Below are 19439 nucleotides of genomic sequence, written 5' to 3'. Positions count from 1 at the left end.
ATCAATATCAAATAATTTAATTGATTTTCATATACAAAAGTAAATCGGCAAAACCAGTTGCCGACACGTGAGTATTGTACAAATCCATATATACACTAGAGGTCGCCACCAGCGGTCCACCAGGTGTCAGCATTCGCCTTAACGGTGTTCACCAGGTGTCACTGCTGCGGTAATACTAGCTTACAGCAGTTGTAGTAGCAGTAAGTGCCCGCCAGGTGTTGCCACTATCGACAACAACACTTCAGCACACTGCGCTGTCTTCTAATGATTTAAGCGAGACTGTGAATGTAACAAGAGTTAAGTTAACCCTCATGTTTAGTACGTTGAGTACCGGAGTTCTTGACCAGCAACCTTCACAAAATAAACCACGAAAATAAACCACTACGAAATGCTAGTGAATTACAGTATGGAGGCAGTTTTTGAATCACAGAATATCATAAAGACCACAAGGTCCGAGTCTTGAACACGTTTGTGAACATGTAATAACACATTGCTTTGCTTTAACACATAAAGCGTTGGACATTTATGGACAGAATAAGGCACATCAAACTGACAACATCTTGTTCACAGGTTGTGTACAATTATATATACTGTACACACAGACGCATATATGTAGACATCCTATGAAATTTCCCACAGTGACCCATAAAATACTGATTTCCCGAAGCATACCGAATGGACGTAGGCGGTCACTTCTATCTGCTAGTAGAGTGTCCAAAGAAAACTATTCCTTAATGACAATCTGTACGAAAATCTTCTCCCAACATTTTGTGGAACTTTTGCGTTATAATTTCGGGGACGAAATCCTCGCTGAACAGTTGCCGTCAAAACTTGGCATGGATCTTTCACGAGTTCGTCTGGTCCACGGACGATTTTCTGACACCATAATATCATTGACGTCATGGGATGCTAGGTTGTGTTCCAATTTTGAGGCGGACACATTTGAGTGAAGACGTCAAAAACACGAATCACGTTATAGAAGCGAACATGGAGAGATTCAGAGCTTTTGATAAGTCTCCTTTCGAAGAGTCCTTTATTGGCGATGTGTCGAGCGTTATGATTGGTCGAAGTTGTCCCCTTTTGCCCTGTTTAGGGGTCGAGGTACACAGAAGTTCCTCTCCAAAGTCTATATCTAGTGACGAAAACATGTTGTAACTACTCTTCTGTTCGAAAGGTTGATATAAAAGCATGCTTCTGCGCATGATCGGTTGAAGGTTTCCGTTTCCGATTTTGGAGAAAGCGAGAGCCTCTTCCTGGCTAATAAGAGGATGGACACTATCCTTATTTGGCATTAAGGGGTGGTTGTCATGGTGCATGCATATTTGATGTGACGTCACTTCTGTGTAATTGGATTCTAGCTTCAATGGTTCATTGCCTGCAAAAAAAAAAAAAACAAAAAAAAACATGAAAATAATTTTCTTGAATTTCAATGTCTCATCCAAATTCATTTGAACTATCGTGTGTTTCAAATGGAGAAGCAATGTTAAATATAGCAAAGAATAATATCATATCAACAAAACTTTTTATTAATCTAAAATATATCAATGAAAATATTTAAATTGTCCTGGACTATGTCTCGAGAGTGAAATGAGGTAATTTTGGATTAGTGACCAATATCTGTCCAGGTCTCCCCTAGCTCTCGACTTCGTTAATTCACCGCAAATTGTCCATTTATGTAAGACACTTACCGGAGTTTGAATGATTGCGTCGCCGATTTCGTTGCCAAATTATAAACAAGACGACGAGACCGATGATACTGAGGAGAAAAATGATGCCAGCGATGATTCCGAGGACCAGGGACATTGGTAGGGCGTTAGGGTCTATACTCTCCACTGAAATAGAAAACATAACATCTGTTAGTTATAAAATATATATCAAATCAATTGAATAATCTAAGATATTTCTTGAACTAAACTTAAATTACTGCTTATGAAAAATAAATGCCGTTAAAAAATGTATACGGAAAAATAGTCCGGTGTGTTTCTAAAGCTGAGCCCGTTCCTACTAAAAGTGTCTCGCCAAGAAAGATATGTCTATCTACCTCTTAATGTGAAAATGCTTTAGCAAAATTTATCGAATGTTAAGCTCTTCATTAAATATCCCACAGATGCTGCAGATGCGAGCTGTAACTACATGTATGAAGAGTGAAATAGTGAAACCGTCTCCGGCGACATGTGTAGCCAGTCTGCACTGCACAGCTTACTCATCACTAAGCCGTGCGCTGACGCGTGAACACAAGAAATCAATGTTAAATTGTTACTCATGCCCTTTCAACAAAAGATTATAGTATTAAATCCCACTCATTAAAGCTGACAAATCGCATGTTAGGAACCAGCATTGAATTTTCAAACACAATTTTTCTACGCCGAGACGTCCAATGGTTTTCATTCTTTGACGGTTCTTATCGTTTAAAATCTCTGTGAGAAAGCTTTGTTAGTTTCTTCTAAATGGAGTTTAGACGTATATAATCCGCTATGAGTATGCCGGAAAACAGATTAAATTTTTATTTTCATAAAACACTGACGTCATCGTCTATGTGAAGTTTAATTTCAATTATATGGAAACAGTACACGGTCTCGTTTGTCAATGTTATTAAATTATATAACATCATAATTAAAATAGAAATATTGTATTAGTTCCAGTTATTGTATATGATGCAGACAACATTATATTAAATGTGTATTGTTTTTTTTGTTTTTTTTTAATTTCATCAACATCTGTGAATACTTTGTTTACGTCTGTTGGTGGTCTAGACCGGTAGTTTCATTGCATGCCTTTTTGTGAGTATCTTTGAGTATTTTCATGAGATTGTTCTAAACAGATACGTACCGACACATCTGGCTTCGTCTCGTCCGTCACGGCAGTCATTCCGTCCGTCACACATGGACATGTGCGGTATACAGCTACCGTCCGTACACTGGTATTCGTCCGGAAGACAAGGCTGTAAGATAAAAACGTCCATTACATCAAATGGTACCACGTGGTATTGATGGCACAGGGTTGTGAGAACTCGGACAATGTAAGTTTGGATCTATCCTGATGTTTATGGGTTAGATAAACTTAAGTGTGTATTATATATTTTGGTTTAGATTAGAATTCATTAAGAACATGACCGCCCAATGACAAGTAATGCAAGAAGAAATCCCAATATGTAAAATGTGTCCTGGTTAGCAGGCCCCTGTGGGTCAAATACAATTTAAAAGACAGCACACATGACTAATCTGGAATATCGTTATCTCGTAACGTACCAAACATTTCAAATATAGAATACTACAGTTTTGGGTTATTCACGGGAAATATGAACACACAATAGCATGATGTGTAAAACACATCCCTGAAGTCCCTTCTACTATCATTCGGGACCCGATAGTGGGTCGAGTGTCTGATAAAAACCCCTCTTCATAGATTTGAGCTCGTTTTACGAGGAGGTGAACTGTGTCAGCTGATGCCCTTAAAATAATATTTGGCCTAATAAAAAGGACACTTGGTATTCGTGTAGAGGTAACTTCCAATCATGTATTCTCACCATGCCGTATAGGGTCCCGGAAATTCTCCAGACCCCACGTGTGGACAACGTGACCTCTACTCATATATGATCAGATATTGTTATCATGCTTATTAGAATTTTAATACAGTATATAATTCATATTTGTCTCAACGAACATTATAATTTTTATTTTCAAAGAATAGAAATTTAATTAATATCTATTGATTTGTGGAAAATCTTAATTCTATCATCTTGAACAAAAATGTGTTATGGCACGATCTTAGTCCGTGACTGTGTAGCAAAAAATACCGACCTAATTGAAATAGTTGGCGGCAAACAACCGTTTACTTTACTTACTTACTTACTTACTTACTTACTTACTTACATTTATTTATTTATCTATTTATCTATTAGTACTTAAATTTAAGATTTAGTTTTTAATATCTCGATATTTCATCATCGTTTGTATTCAAATATCTTAGATGCTGTTCTGACTTACAATCGTAATCTAGAAATATTTAGACCTAACGCACGTAGAATCAGGAACCATATTGTCCCCATATCTATTTTTAAAACGTCTTAAGTCTGGTGGAGGCGTCGACGGAAACTCCGGCTACTTGTCGCTATGTGTGGTTATACCTGGAAGTTGACAAGGCTAGAGACGGCTGGATTCCGGAGACACGCTCGCGACCAACACATCGTTTATAAACGTTTTTAGCATGAAAGTGGATATTACAGATGTGATTTATGGAGAAAAGATTCACATCAAAGGTCGCCTTCAACCTTATAAGTAATCGTCGGGTCTAATACATGGATATGGTGACGGAAATTCTTTTCCGGTATGAAAGCCTATATTAACAAATGTTAGAAGATGCTTCAAAATGGGTATTTATGATATTGACATAAAAATAAATAAGTATATTTCATATCATTTAAAATTAAAATAGGTATATATATTAAGCCCGTCGAGACCGGTATAGATATACGTATGCAGCATATTCATTCATGATTTATTCATCAAATAAAACCGACATGAAATTGATAGATATCTTTCCAAAACCTCTAAACGACAGTTACTTGGTGTATATAGATGTAATTACAATGTCATAAGAAAGTATTGCCATTGTCAGATCTCAACCTCTCAATATGTAAATGAAATGGTTATGAAAATGATGATGAGTTTCGCGACGGAATGAAATCGATGACCCATATAGATAGTAAGTCAACATGCACCACTGACTCCATTGAAGTTGTGACGTCATTCGTGACCTTTGACATCATGACCTGATGAGGCAATCAATCACTTTTCGCCTCCTCAGCATATTGAGTATCTGTCTTACTCAACATATATGAAATCAGGGTTTTCTTTTTTCGTGGAAATTGACGACCAAATAAGACCTGTATAACCCGACACCGGCCTAATCTGAACAATCGGTACACGGACCAAAGGGTGTCGGAATGTACAGGTTTCACTTCAGTAGTTTGACATTTATATGCATGTTCCGACATAACATAAAATCAAAACATAGACGGCTTAATTTACATTATGAACATGTGTATTCGTTTTTTTTTGCTTTTTGTTCTTGTTTTCTTTTCTTTTTTGGAGGGGGGGGGGGGGTTACTGTTATTTAATGCAAGATCTGCCTCCCTTTGTTGCCGCTCGGTAGTTCGGTAAGCGCAACAATACATGGCGACAGAGGACCGTAAAAGTTAATATTTGTGATAATACCTGAATATTAAACCCAAATACTTAAAAAGAGAGTTTAGCGTTTTTAGCTTTAACTCTTATGTAAATGAGGTAATTACAATAGCCTTAATTAGTCAATAGAGACATTGCTCCGTCAAGTTTCCATATATATATACAAAATGTAGACAATTACGATGCACTTTTTACAGACGGAAATAAAATACAGTTCTAGGTATTCACACTTATTTGCATTACGAGTTATTCTAATCAATTTAAATTAATGCTAATAAGACAAATGCTGACTTTGTATTTTGCATAATTAATTAGGAGTCATCATATTTCACCTGTGGTTACGTCTGAGTAAGATAAGTATACTGTTCTTAACAGCACGAGCTAGTTCCAGCCACATTGGAATCGTGATCGTAAAATTGTAAATCGATCGCGTTCGGATAAATTCATTTCTGATTAGGAACATACATTGTACAAGAAACTTGTAATTCACGAAGTGAGATTCACAAGCATATGAAGGCAGTTTTATTAGATGTATAATAGTTTATTTTATTGACACACACGTGAATTCATGGTCGTATAAGCGAACTGAGGGACTGATGAACTGAATCCATAAAGCAATTAATATATATATCGATTAAGTAGTATCGATCTACGAACTTTGGGTATACCACAGGTACTTGGCACAAATTCGAACTCCCGATCCATATATACAATATAGTACTATGATACATTATATTGTATTTGGGCTGTTGATTTGTTATATGCGTCAAGTCCCTGTGGTATATCACAGGCACCTGTCGTGATTTGTCCCTATTAGTTGGCTACTATATTGAAAATTAATTATTATGGTATGGCTTTAGAGCAGTTCAAAGATGAAATAATTTGTGTCTGGTCCCTGTGGGATATTTCCTATGATATTTCCTAAATGATGAGCCACGGTGATGTCCTGTCTATTATTGTACACCTCTATCTGTAAACCTTCACGAATAGATTTGTAATGATGCTCCTGTTTTTCTTCGCGTAAAATAGTGACTGTGTGTTAGTTAACTATTGAGATAACATTATGATTTAGACTGACACACACATCAGAACCGGGCCCAAGGCGATACACTCATTTACGAACACATATCAGATAAAATCATGTTCTTTGGGTCAAAATGTGATGAACTTACTCATGTCAGAAACGGTTTTAACATTTAAAAAACTAGAGAAGTGTAATACATCTGAAAGCTACAAAATACTGTTATCAGATAATAGAGTTTTTCATCGCTGTTTTAACAGCTGCATTGGGTGGAGTCGAGAGAATATCTCCCGTGTTTCTTTAATTTCAAAAGAACAATGACTTCATTGTTTTTAAAACGTAAAACTGTCAACTCTCTGCAAAAATGAATTTGAAAAGTTTTCCGTTTGAATATTGAAGCTGAAAACTTTCAATCTCCGTGACGCTGTTTTAAAAAAATTCAACTGTTGTAAAACTTAAATAACATTCTTCAAAAACTTTTTTTTTAAACAATTATATGTTTCTTTCTGATACCACTTCAAAGGGGTTAGCTATTACTGGATCAGATGTCTGAAATCATAAGCGAAATTTTACAAGCTCATAAAACGTTTCCTTACGGATACATGGCATGAATTCAGATTCTAGAGATCTTATCAAGAACGGAGATTATCGTGAAAGTAACATTTTCTTTTAGTGATCAACTTTGTAAATCTGAAAGATTTCTACGACTTCCACAATCAGGCGATCGAGGGACTCGTTTGAATAATGGGTATAGAATCACAGGGACTTGAAACGATGAGGTTAAAAAATAAACTAAGAGAGATAGACACCACTACCAATAGGGAAATAGTTCTTGTGATACTTCATTATGTATACAAAGAGTTATTTCGTCAAGTCCCTGTGGGCAGATGAACAGTACTTCATAGTATTTTCTTAATCTGTGATACACTGTTATTAGGGCAATTTTGTGTAATAGATTACAAAGCATTACAAACACTTCTATCATTATGCCAGGTCCCTGTGAACTATAAACACTTGATTATATCATCATACCAAGTCCCTGTGAACTATTCCGAATAGCTGACATTCTCGCGGTCGCGATGACAGGTCAGAAAACAAACAAACATCAATATTAATACCTTATATAGGTGAATCACATTTCGACACATTCCGTCTGTTTGACTTCCGACCAAATTTAATATGGCTTCCGGTATCAAATACGGTTATCAATCTTCTTTGTGGTAGAACATTCCGACGATCAACTTCTGCTAGGTCGGCAGTTTGTTTAGGACCAGATATACAGTCATAATCTATATGACGTAAACATGGATATTGACACGGTAATCTTGTTGATAAAACAAGATGTGATAGGAAACATGGCGTCAAATTACTGATTATAAAAATACGTAACGCCACTTATCCGTTTTATGGTTGATATTAATTGATTTATATAAACAATTAAATAATTCGTTTTGTATTTCCTAATTGCATTTAACTTTCTGTCTAAAGTAGAAAAGAAAAACTGTTTAAACTGTCAGACATTTCACGATTTCTATATATAGAATAACTGTTATAGTTATAAATTAACATGAAGCAGACCCTAACCTAAATATCGTAGTCGATCTAGATCTATAGTTCTGTCCACAGCGACCTAACATAGCGGTCGGTTAAGACAGGTTCGTTAGCAGGTACCCGTTCTCATACGACTGTGTCATCCCTGAGATTTATAATTGTTATTTCCAGATAATGCATATGTAAAATATTATGAAGGATCTATTTGTCATATTCGACATGAACAAAAAATCTCCATCTCACGCGAAAGAGAATTTCTTTCCGTTTAAATTCTGACAAAAGTACATATGTACATCAATTTTGTAAGTTTAAAGCCGTATCATTTTACTTCAGGTTTGTTTATTTCTTGTGTTTATGGTAAAGTCTTTTATGTGTGAAAATTGAGTTATGTACTTAAAACGATACAATCTTGAATGAAACACAAACCTGGAAGTTGTACGTATTTAAGTGGATTCCGGGTGAATGACTTCACTAGTGTAGCTATTTTTTCTCTGTACCTTATGTATATATACAGTATCAGGTACTCCCCCGAAAGCATGGACAGCTTTATTTTTCCGACACTACATTCATATTTACAAATATGATTATATATTTTATTAGGACAATGATGCCAATTCGATTAATAATTTTTAGATTTATACTTTATTTGCGTCAAATAAATGTCATTGTGTTATACTTAGATTAGGTTGTGAGTGAACGGTGATGTTTGATGAAAAATATCTACAACATTAAGCTGAACATACATTTGAAAATCTGAAACCTTGTAGTCATTTTTAACAATTTAATTTATACGACAATGAATAAAAAAAAAATGAAATGGGTGTAAATGTATATTATCGTGCTTTGTATTAATATATATCATTTTAAAATGTACTTACGACAAGGCGTGCCGATTTCCACACAAATATGGCGGGAACAAAGCTTATACTGTAACGGGTCTTGAAGACAGTTGGTTATTTCTCGTCGGTAAATACCCATATCGGTTCCTTTCCAGTCACCTTCCGGCGAAAATATTTCCACACCAATGAGATCAAAGATATCCAAAAGCACTACGCCAGCAGTTTTTTTGTCACAGGGATTATTTATAATAAGAAACTTCGTAAAAGGCGAGGAAACACCCCGAAGATATACTAAATCCCAAAATAGGCAAACACCAATTTGTCTTGTCGGCGAATTATGCACTATTGTCAGCGAAATTTAATCCTTTAAAGCGATCCCAAAGCACTTTTTCAATGTCACGTTGTCGCAAAGTTTAAAAATCTAACGTTTCGCAAACTAACAATGACGAACTCTATCTGTTTATAAAGAACGTGATAGAATTCAATTTGGTATTCGTCCAATTTTAAAAGCACCGAAACTTCCCCACGAAAGTCCAACTGGTTTGTCGAAATTTATGAGACCTCTTCACTTCAGAATTCCTGTCTACATAGAACGTGTAGACTTTGGTGTAAAGTCAGCCTCTCTTGACGAGAAGTTGAGACAAACACTGACCAGGTTTCCTCTGTCTGTAGGTACGTGGAAGCAATGAATCTGAAAGCAGACAACCAGACGTATCGAGATAAGATTTCATTCTGTCAGTCAAAAACAAAAGCAGCCTATTTAAAGATGTTTCACCGTCATCGATAAGTATTTCTTAATGATCAGCTGGCGTTGAGTAGGAGTTGAAGCACATTCATGACAATGGCTACCTATGTACTCGCTTTGTGTATATTAAACCGTATACACACATGTGGATGACACATTCTGTATATACTTACTAGTATACACAGATTCTCACGAGTGTCTGGTTAGTTTACTTTACGTGCTCCTGTCTGTCAAAACACGTCACCCTTGAGAAAAAGGACACCTCCACTATACCGCGGCAAACCAGGTACACGGCTTGTTATCATAATAGATCTACTCAATTATATAGATGGCCATCTCCGCGCACACACAGCTAATACCTGTATACCTCTATACAAACATACAAATTAAACCATGACTTGATCACAATTACACACTCCACAGGAACAATCACAACAACAAAACATACGTTTTAAACCGAGAATCAATTACTTTAATTCATAAGTTTAATGACTTTTTCACAATCCGGTAAAAAAAATGGAGGCGTTAGCACGGAACCTTGTTGAGATTTCAGCGGTTTTGTGTAAAGAAAATACTTCTGATATTGTGTACATCCGTCACAGAGATTTATCTCAAATTATTTCTGAAGCCCAGGCGAGAACAAGCTGGCGATGATAATAATTCATCACTCGATATAACCATTGAAACAGGTCAGCGCTCACGAAAGAAAGGAAGATTGATAAATGTAGCTATCGTTTCAGAACAGATGTTATGCACGTTTATTTGACTTTCACAGAAAAGCTGTTTTACATAAAGCATCAGACTTAAATCTATATAAAGAAAATCAATTCAAGTCTTAATATTTCGCGTGTGTGTCTGAAATTGATTTCTTTTTATTGATGGAAAGACCTTGCTTTTTCATAAGTTATGTATCCCGGTTCCTCTAAAACAATAAGAACCCAATTAATAAATTTACCAGAAAAAAAAATAAAATTTCAATTTAAAATTTTTAACTTTAATGTCAATGTGGGATAAAATTGGACGAGAGGGTGTCTCGTGAAACTCTTTGCTAAATGCATTCACACCCCACTTACACACATAAGTTTGGGAGGGGGCGGGGGGCGGGAGGGGGGGGGGGGGGGGGGCAACTGTGCATAGGCTTGTTGAAAGGTCTCAAAATGATATAAAAAAAGTAAAACAGTATTATAGGTGAAATTCTCTTGGGTAAATGTTGGCCTGTATCTACATGACTATTCTGTGTATGTTAAAAACCGGCGTCGACATCGTTTAAGTTTTCTATTGTCTGGTCCGCCTTTACATTCCTACACAATCTAAGTCTCTATCGAAATGAAAACCCTCTAAGTTCTCCTGCCAAATCATGGCTGCGATCTTAGTAAAGACTTGTGATGCCCGATATCTAAATCGTGATCAACTTGTAGCCTGCACAAAGTGCACTGTTTCTTCCGACCTCGTGTCTTTCCATTCTTCTTCGAACAGCCGCGGTACAACCAGAGACGTCTCTGGTACAACGGAACCATGTCACGAAAATAGAAATAAGCCAGATTTTATGCCCATGCACGCACCGGATTTTTCGGTACATGTTACTAATTTGCTACCAGTATATGTCTTTAAAAAAGGACAGTTCAACATAATTTTCAAATAAATTATAAGAAATCTTAAATGTATATCGTATATCTTAGAATTAGTTTTGTTAAATCAATTTAAATTCTGAGCCCCGAAGGTAATTGGTATTGGCGATGAAAGTTTAGTCCTAATTAGCATGCACGGGGCCTTAAAATGGAAACGCATTGCGAAAATGAGGTTGCTGAAAAAGTAAACAAGACGGGCTTGCTGCTGATAATGGTACATGGGGTTTTATTTACATATTAAGTCAATTTACTGTGCGTGTTAACGCAATATGGTGTTTACCTACGAATCTCTGTCATTTATATTGAAAATAAATGCCACAACAAGACAGTTGAGTGTTTAGTTATGTAATGGTGTGTGATGGTAGATATAAGTTGGTAGTTATGTGCTAGTTATGTATACAGGTATGTGTCACTTTAAGTACCCTTGTCCAGGGACCACATTCTCGCTTCAATTAACCTACATTTTAATGTAGAGTCCAATACTGGGTATAGTTGTAATGAGCTCGCCTCATTAAAGGTATATGGCCATTACGTTAACCCCGGGGTCATTTCAAAGTGCATTACGGACTGGCCAGACCTAGTTGGTAACACCTTTCCATTTACTGTGATATAATGCTGTATTAATTTTGTAATACCCGAGATCGATACAATTTGACCACTTATTCCGTTCGATTGAGACATGTACTAAACTTACATCGAACCCGGAGGCGTGTGACACTTCGGCACGAGACTTTCTCAATCATAATGTCCACGTCAATAGTTTTTAAGGTCTTTCTCCTGATCTGATTAAAGCTTGTAGAGCTCTTGTGAGAACTATCCTTATACTTCTGTGACTCATAAAAAACCTCAATTGGATTATTAAGATCGCCATAATGGATTTATCACACTTTTTGGCTTCTCCTACTTAATCACACAGGGTCAAGTTGATTATACTAACCCGATCAGACCGTCTTAGACTATAATCGTATACTTATCAATACTTCGGAATTTACAAAGCACCCGCTTTACTTCACACGGGACTTTAATGGACAGTCAATTACGTGGTGTTTTGTTTCCTTTTTTGTGGGACGGGTTTAGGGTTGGAGGGGTTAACTACATTAAATTAATTTCGTTACTTGGTGATTCCTAAAAAACCTGTGTATATGTCACAAATGCATTCAGACAATTACGTCTCCACTAGATAAAGGATAAATATCGGTGTTTAAAAAATCCGATGATCGCTTGTTTGTTGTTGTTGTTTTTATCGTCCCGTAAACAGCATGTGTCATTTTGAGGCGGAGTCTCCTTGTAGTAGTTGGTGACTACCTCACTGAACAAGTTACGAGAGGCCCGTAGCCTGCCATCCAGAGCATTTTAGGTAAAGTGTCTTGCACAAAGACACCACCACGAAATCACAGATCGCTGATAGTGAAAGAAAAAAAGTCACATGCGCCTGTGTTAATCACGTTTTCAGTCGCGTTCGTTAGTGACATGCGCCTGTGTCTATCACGTTTTCAGTCGCGTTCGTTAGTGACATGCGCCTGTGTCTATCACGTTTTCAGTCGCGTTCGTTAGTGACATGCGCCTGTGTTTATCACGTTTTCAGTCGCGTTCGTTAGTGACATGTGCCTGTGTCTATCACGTTTTCAGTCGCGTTCGTTAGTGACATGCGCCTGTGTCTATCACGTTTTCAGTCGCGTTCATTAGTGACATGCGCCTGTGTTTATTCCGTTTTCAGTCGCGTTCGTTAGTGACATGCGCCTGTGTCTATCACGTTTTCAGTCGCGTTCGTTAGTGACATGCGCCTGTGTTTATCACGTTTTCAGTCGCGTTCGTTAGTGACATGCGCCTGTGTCTATCACGTTTTCAGTCGCGTTCGTTAGTGACATGCGCCTGTGTTTATTACGTTTTCAGTCGCGTTCGTTAGTGACATGCGCCTGTGTTTATCACGTTTTCAGTCGCGTTCGTTAGTGACATGCGCCTGTGTCTATCACGTTTTCAGTCGCGTTCGTTAGTGACATGCGCCTGTGTCTATCACGTTTCCAGTCGCGTTCGTTAGTGACATGCGCCTGTGTTTACCACGTTTTCAGTCGCGTTCGTTAGTGACATGCGCCTGTGTTTATCACGTTTTAAGTCGCGTTCGTTAGTGACATGCGCCTGTGTCTATCACGTTTTCAGTCGCGTTCGTTAGTGACATGCGCCTGTGTTTACCACGTTTTCAGTCGCGTTCGTTAGTGACATGCGGATGTGTTTATTACGTTTTCAGTCGCGTTTGTTAGTGACATGCGCCTGTGTTTATCACGTTTTCAGTCACGTCCTGATTTCTTTCATACGGACGAAGATCAGGAAAGTGTTGGAGCCTGATGTTGTACCTGGCTGGATATCATATGATATGTGTGTAATACATTTCTATGTATGTATATCTGGAGAACAGAAGTAGACCTCACAGCTATATTGTTATAAATAGGATATGTCAGTCAGTCTGTACATGTCGCCTGTGTCGAGGAGGTATAAAGGTTTCATTCTTGGGGCTAAATTTAATTTAATTTCCATCGCACAAATAAATTATTCCTGTCACGGACCAAACAGGAAACTGAAGGCTGTATTTGTAGGTGTCTGTCAAAATCGTAATAACTTCAGATGGAGATTCGTATACAGCTCGCTAACAATAATATAATGGAAATAACGATTCCATTCATAATAATATCATAATGTTTAATCTTCAATGATAGTTATCGAAATTTTATTTGATATTTTCTGTTACAGAGGCTATATTGATAAAACCCACGAGAATCGTACAATATATAATGTTCACAGGGTTCTGACACCCGACAACATCTGTACAGTCATATGTAATTAATGGTTCGTCCGGAATGTGGTTCTATACAATCATGGCACAGGGTTCTGTCACATCAAAGCACTCTCAACCATAGTGAATATAAAGTTTAGTCTCTGGAGGTGAAAACACGGAAATTAAAAAAATATATATCAATTTAATTATGAATGAATTTTAGTATATATAATTCGACCATTGTTTTTTACGACTATAGATATCTCGATCATAAGAACATCCAGTTCATCGTAAGTCGACAATTTAGTCAATAATGAATTAATAACTACGGATACTACACAATCACTGCATATTAAGAGACACACAACCCTCTCTTCATCACACAATAGATTACTACATCATTGGAAAATTCCATTTTATCCTCGTATTCGAAAAGAAAGTTTTCTCGGCGACGTTTTCACATCATTATATTTTGATTACACTAATCAATGAACAGAATACCATAGGTATTATATATCGCGTTAATGTCAAACTTGTTATACGCGTCTACTTAATTATATAACTGAATTTAAACATCTTTACAGACAAATTCTAAATGAAAGAAAAATCATTAAATAATCAAATTTACCTTTCGATAATTCTTGTTGGTTTAGATGGTTAGATCGAATCCTGTCCTTGTTACCGTAGTAACCGAAATTCTTAGTCTGTATTCCAAGGTTTGTACTGGACAAAATACCACACTATGTACATTAGTCCGAAGTCAGACAGGACAAATTTCTCACTACATCAATCCGAGTCGTCACCGCCAGGCTTCATAGTGTGTTAATTACTGTCATTAAGGGAGTCGTCAACAGACTCAACACGAAGTGCATGTGTGTATGGAGAGGCAGACACGACCTAAGGCTGGAAAGGAGACAAACGGTGGCGTAGGCTAGCTACCATTGACACACACAAAAAACAACGTAGTTGCGTGCACACTAAGTTTAAAAGAAAAGAAAATATTCAAAATGATAGGAATAACACTGAAAAGGGTCAGCAAATATTAGAACTGATGTTGAAGTCTACATTTAGACACTCAAGAACAAGAAATTAAAACAAATTTGGCATTCATTCCGAGACGAATGTCAAAATGGTCAGAAAATATTAGATCTGATGTTGAAGTCTGCATCAAGACGCTCAAGAAAAAGAAAATCAATTAGTTTGGCGTTCATTCCGAGACGAATGTCTTTCCACGTTAACCATTATACATCCATTGTAACATCACGGACATCGACAAAGAGCACGTGATTGACACGTTTGATGGTCAGTACAGTAAAATTATCTCGCGTTAGATTTACTTTAACATGACGGTTTTCAGTAACCTCAATGCCTGGGACATATTGCTAAAAAGAACAGTTGTCAGAAAACAACATAGCTCGCCGAGTGGGTCTTAAAACTTTTAAAAGTAGGTCAATGCTTCATTCAAGGCCAGCAGGTCAGCAAATGCAGCACCAATACAAAGGTCTGTGAGAAGGAAAACACCAGTCAAATATGAAAGCCCATCTCACAACAGTTAGCATACTGAGGTCGAGGTTTATGCTCTAAGTAGGTCAATGGTCAAGGTCAAAGGGGAGGGGAGGGGAATCCCAAAGGGAAAAAGGGGCAACCAGGGGGGGGGGGGGGGGGCACCCGGGGGGGAGGGGACGCTCAGTCTAGCTATATACCATTGATAAATACGACTTACAGGTACACATGTATGTAGGATAAATGAGACCATCATGACCTACAAGTCTGAAAAATCAATGTATGTGGAGGCAAACACAACACACAGGTCTGAAGGATCCATGTATGAAAAGACAAACACGACATACAGGTCTAATTAGCCATTGTATGGAAAGGCAAACACTATATAAAGATTTGATGAAAGCAATGTATGGAGAGGCAACTACAACATATAGGCCTTATGGAATCAATGTATTGAGAGACAAACACGACATACAGGTCTGAAGAATCAATGTATGGAGAGACAAACACTGGAGGGACACACGACTTACAGGTCTGAAGAATTAATGTATGGAGAGGCAAACACGACATACAGGTCTGAAGAATCAATGTATGGAGAGACAAACACGACATACAGGTCTGAAGAATCAATGTATGGAGAGACAAACACGACATGCAGGTCTGAAGAATCAATGTATGGAGAGACAAACACGACATGCAGGTCTGAAGAATCAATGTATGGAGAGACAAACACGACATACTGGTCTGAAGAATCAATGTATGGAGAGACAAACACGACATACTGGTCTGAAGAATCAATGTATGGAGAGACAAACACGACATGCAGGTCTGAAGAATCAATGTATGGAGAGACAAACACGACATGCAGGTCTGAAGAATCAATGTATGGAGAGACAAACACGACATACAGGTCTGAAGAATCAATGTATGGAGAGACAAACACGACATACAGGTCTGAAGAATCAATGTATGGAGAGACAAACACGACATACATGGTCTGAAGAATCAATGTATGAGAGACAAACACGACATACATGGTCTGAAGAATCAATGTATGGAGAGACAAACACGACATACAGGTCTGAAGAATCAATGTATGGAGAGACAAACACGACATACAGATCTGAAGAATCAATGTATGGAGAGACAAACACGACATACAGGTCTGAAGAATCAATGTATGGAGAGACAAACACTACATACAGGTCTGAAGAATCAATGTATGGAGAGACAAACACGACATACAGGTCTGAAGAATCAATGTATGGAGAGACAAACACGACATACAGGTCTGAAGAATCAATGTATGGAGAGACAAACACGACATACAGGTCTGAAGAATCAATGTATGGAGAGACAAACACGACATACTGGTCTGAAGAATCAATGTATGGAGAGACAAACACGACATACTGGTCTGAAGAATCAATGTATGGAGAGACAAACACGACATACTGGTCTGAAGAATCAATGTATGGAGAGACAAACACGACATACATGTCTGAAGAATCAATGTATGGAGAGACAAACACGACATGCAGGTTTGAAGAATCAATGTATGGAGAGACAAACACGACATAAAGGTCTGAAGAATCAATGTATGGAGAGACAAACACGACATGCAGGTCTGAAGAATCAATGTATGGAGAGACAAACACGACATACAGGTCTGAAGAATCAATGTATGGAGAGACAAACACGACATACTGGTCTGAAGAATCAATGTATGGAGAGACAAACACGACATACTGGTCTGAAGAATCAATGTATGGAGAGACAAACACGACATGCAGGTCTGAAGAATCAATGTATGGAGAGACAAACACGACATACAGATCTGAAGAATCAATGTATGGAGAGACAAACACGACATACAGGTCTGAAGAATCAATGTATGGAGAGACAAACACGACATACTGGTCTGAAGAATCAATGTATGGAGAGACAAACACGACATACTGGTCTGAAGAATCAATGTATGGAGAGACAAACACGACATACTGGTCTGAAGAATCAATGTATGGAGAGACAAACACGACATACAGGTCTGAAGAATCAATGTATGGAGAGACAAACACGACATACAGGTCTGAAGAATCAATGTATGGAGAGACAAACACGACATGCAGGTCTGAAGAATCAATGTATGGAGAGACAAACACGACATAAAGGTCTGAAGAATCAATGTATGGAGAGACAAACACGACATACAGGTCAGAAGAATCAAAAAAAATAAACCAAAACCCTTTATTTTTTGGATTGGGGGAAAAAAAAGGAAAAGGGGAATATTAAAATTTAAAAAATTTTTTTTTTTAAAAATTTTTTTTTCAAAAAAACCTTACCAAAAAAAAAAAAAAGAAAAAAAATTTTTTTAAAAACCCGGGTTTTTCAATGAAAAAACTGATGGGGGGGGCCCCATTTTTTTTAACCAAAATTTTTTTTTGAAACGCACCGGGGAACCAATTAAATTTGAAAAAACCCTTATATTTTAGAAAAGCTAACAAACCACAAAATAAATCCCCCGGGGGTTTTTTAGGTTAAAGAAAGCAAACCACCAAACCTCATGGAAAATTTGGAAAAAAATTTTTAAAATTTCAAAATACGTCCCCAAATTAATTGTAAAATAAACGGGGGTTTTTTTTTCTTTCCGTACAGAATTCACAATACTCGGTGATCCAGCTTAAGGTAGGTTTTACTGTATAACAAGAGATCCCAGAGGGATCTTGGCGCCCACCATTGAATGATCTTTATAGGTTCCATGTCAGATTGATCTTTTCTCTACTTTTCCCTTCCTCTAAGTCTTACTAATCTGTGTAAATTCAGAAACAGCCCTCTAGTACTTTTCAAACAAGGGGAACCTATATATAAAATTTAAGATTTAGCAATAATGGCTGTCTGTTGTTTTCGGATTGGTCCCAAAATGCAACACCAGGGACCAAGGGGAACCTACATATGAAATTTGAGAAAGATCCCTTCAGTACCTTCTGTAAAATAGCGATAACAAACTTCAATTGGACCTAAATACGAAAATTTGAGAAAGATCCCTTCAGTACTTTCTGAGAAATAGCGATAACAAACTTCAATTGTCAAAATCTAAGATGGCTGCCTGTCGGCCATGTTGTTTTCTGATAGGTCTCAAAATGTAATATGCATAACTAGGCACCAAGGGGAACCTATATATGAAATTTGAGAAAGATCCCTTCAGTACTTTCTGAGAAATAGCGATAACAAACTTCAATTGTCAAAATCCAAGATGGCTGCCTGTCGGCCATGTTGTTTTCCGATAGGTCTCAAAATGCAATATGCATAACTAGGCACCAAGGGGAACCTACATATGAAATTTGAGAAAGATCCCTTCAGTACTTTCTCAGAAATAGCGATAACAAACTTCAATTGTCAAAATCCAAGATGGCTGCCTGTCGGCCATGTTTGCTTTCCGATCGGTCTCAATATGCAATATGCATAACTAGGCACCAAGGGAAATCTACATATGAAATTTGAGAAAGATCCCTTCAGTACTTTCTCAGAAATAGCGATAACAAACTTCAATTGTCAAAATCCAAGATGGTTGCCTGTCGGCTATGTTGTTTTCCGATTGGTCTCAAAATGCAATATGCATAACTAGGCACCAAGGGCAGCCTACATATGAAATTTGAGAAAGATCCCTTCAGTACTTTCTCAGAAATAGCGATAACAAACTTCAATTGTCAAAATCCAAGATGGCTGCCTGTCGGCCATGTTGTTTTCCGATTGGTCTCAAAATGCAATATGCATAACTAGGCACCAAGGGGAGCCTACATATGAAATTTGAGAAAGATCCCTTCAGTACTTTCTCAGAAATAGCGATAACAAACTTCAATTGTCAAAATCCAAGATGGCTGCCTGTCGGCCATGTTGTTTTCCGATTGGTCTCAAAATGCAATATGCATAACTAGGCACCAAGGGGAGCCTACATATGAAATTTGAGAAAGATCCCTTCAGTACTTTCTCAGAAATAGCGATAACAAACTTCAATTGTCAAAATCCAAGATGGCTGCCTGTCGGCCATGTTGTTTTCCGATTGGTCTCAAAATGCAATATGCATAACTAGGCACCAAGGGGAACCCACATATGAAATTTGAGAAAGATCCCTTCAGTACTTTCTGAGGATTAGCGATAACAAGAATTGTTTACGGACGGACGGAGGGACGGACGGA

General features: G+C 37.5%; 1 protein-coding gene across 4 annotated transcripts; it reads right to left on the bottom strand.

The window, feature by feature from the left end:
• On the bottom strand, nucleotides 1–15344 carry LOC117337924. Of its 4 annotated transcripts, none has more exons than XR_004534916.1 (5): nucleotides 8637–9589; nucleotides 2830–2941; nucleotides 1689–1832; nucleotides 673–1375; nucleotides 1–621 (listed from the first exon to the last, which is right to left on the bottom strand). XR_004534916.1 is itself a non-coding variant. In XM_033899072.1 (5 exons), the coding sequence occupies exons 3-5, from the start codon at nucleotides 2888–2890 to the stop codon at nucleotides 969–971; spliced, it is 612 nt and encodes a 203-aa protein (XP_033754963.1). In that variant the 5' UTR covers nucleotides 2891–2941; nucleotides 8637–9288; nucleotides 14369–15344; the 3' UTR covers nucleotides 1–968. The 4 variants fall into 4 exon arrangements, 3 of the variants coding, with proteins under 3 accessions (XP_033754963.1, XP_033754961.1, XP_033754964.1); XM_033899072.1 differs by adding an exon at nucleotides 14369–15344 and having other exon boundaries at nucleotides 1–1375; nucleotides 8637–9288; XM_033899070.1 differs by having other exon boundaries at nucleotides 1–1375.
• Nucleotides 15345–19439: the final 4095 nt, after the last annotated feature.

The sequence above is a fragment of the Pecten maximus genome, chromosome 11, assembly GCF_902652985.1.
Source record: "Pecten maximus chromosome 11, xPecMax1.1, whole genome shotgun sequence".
Taxonomy (NCBI): Eukaryota; Metazoa; Mollusca; class Bivalvia; order Pectinida; family Pectinidae; genus Pecten; species Pecten maximus.
This window is presented reverse-complemented; position numbering and strand designations above follow the sequence as displayed.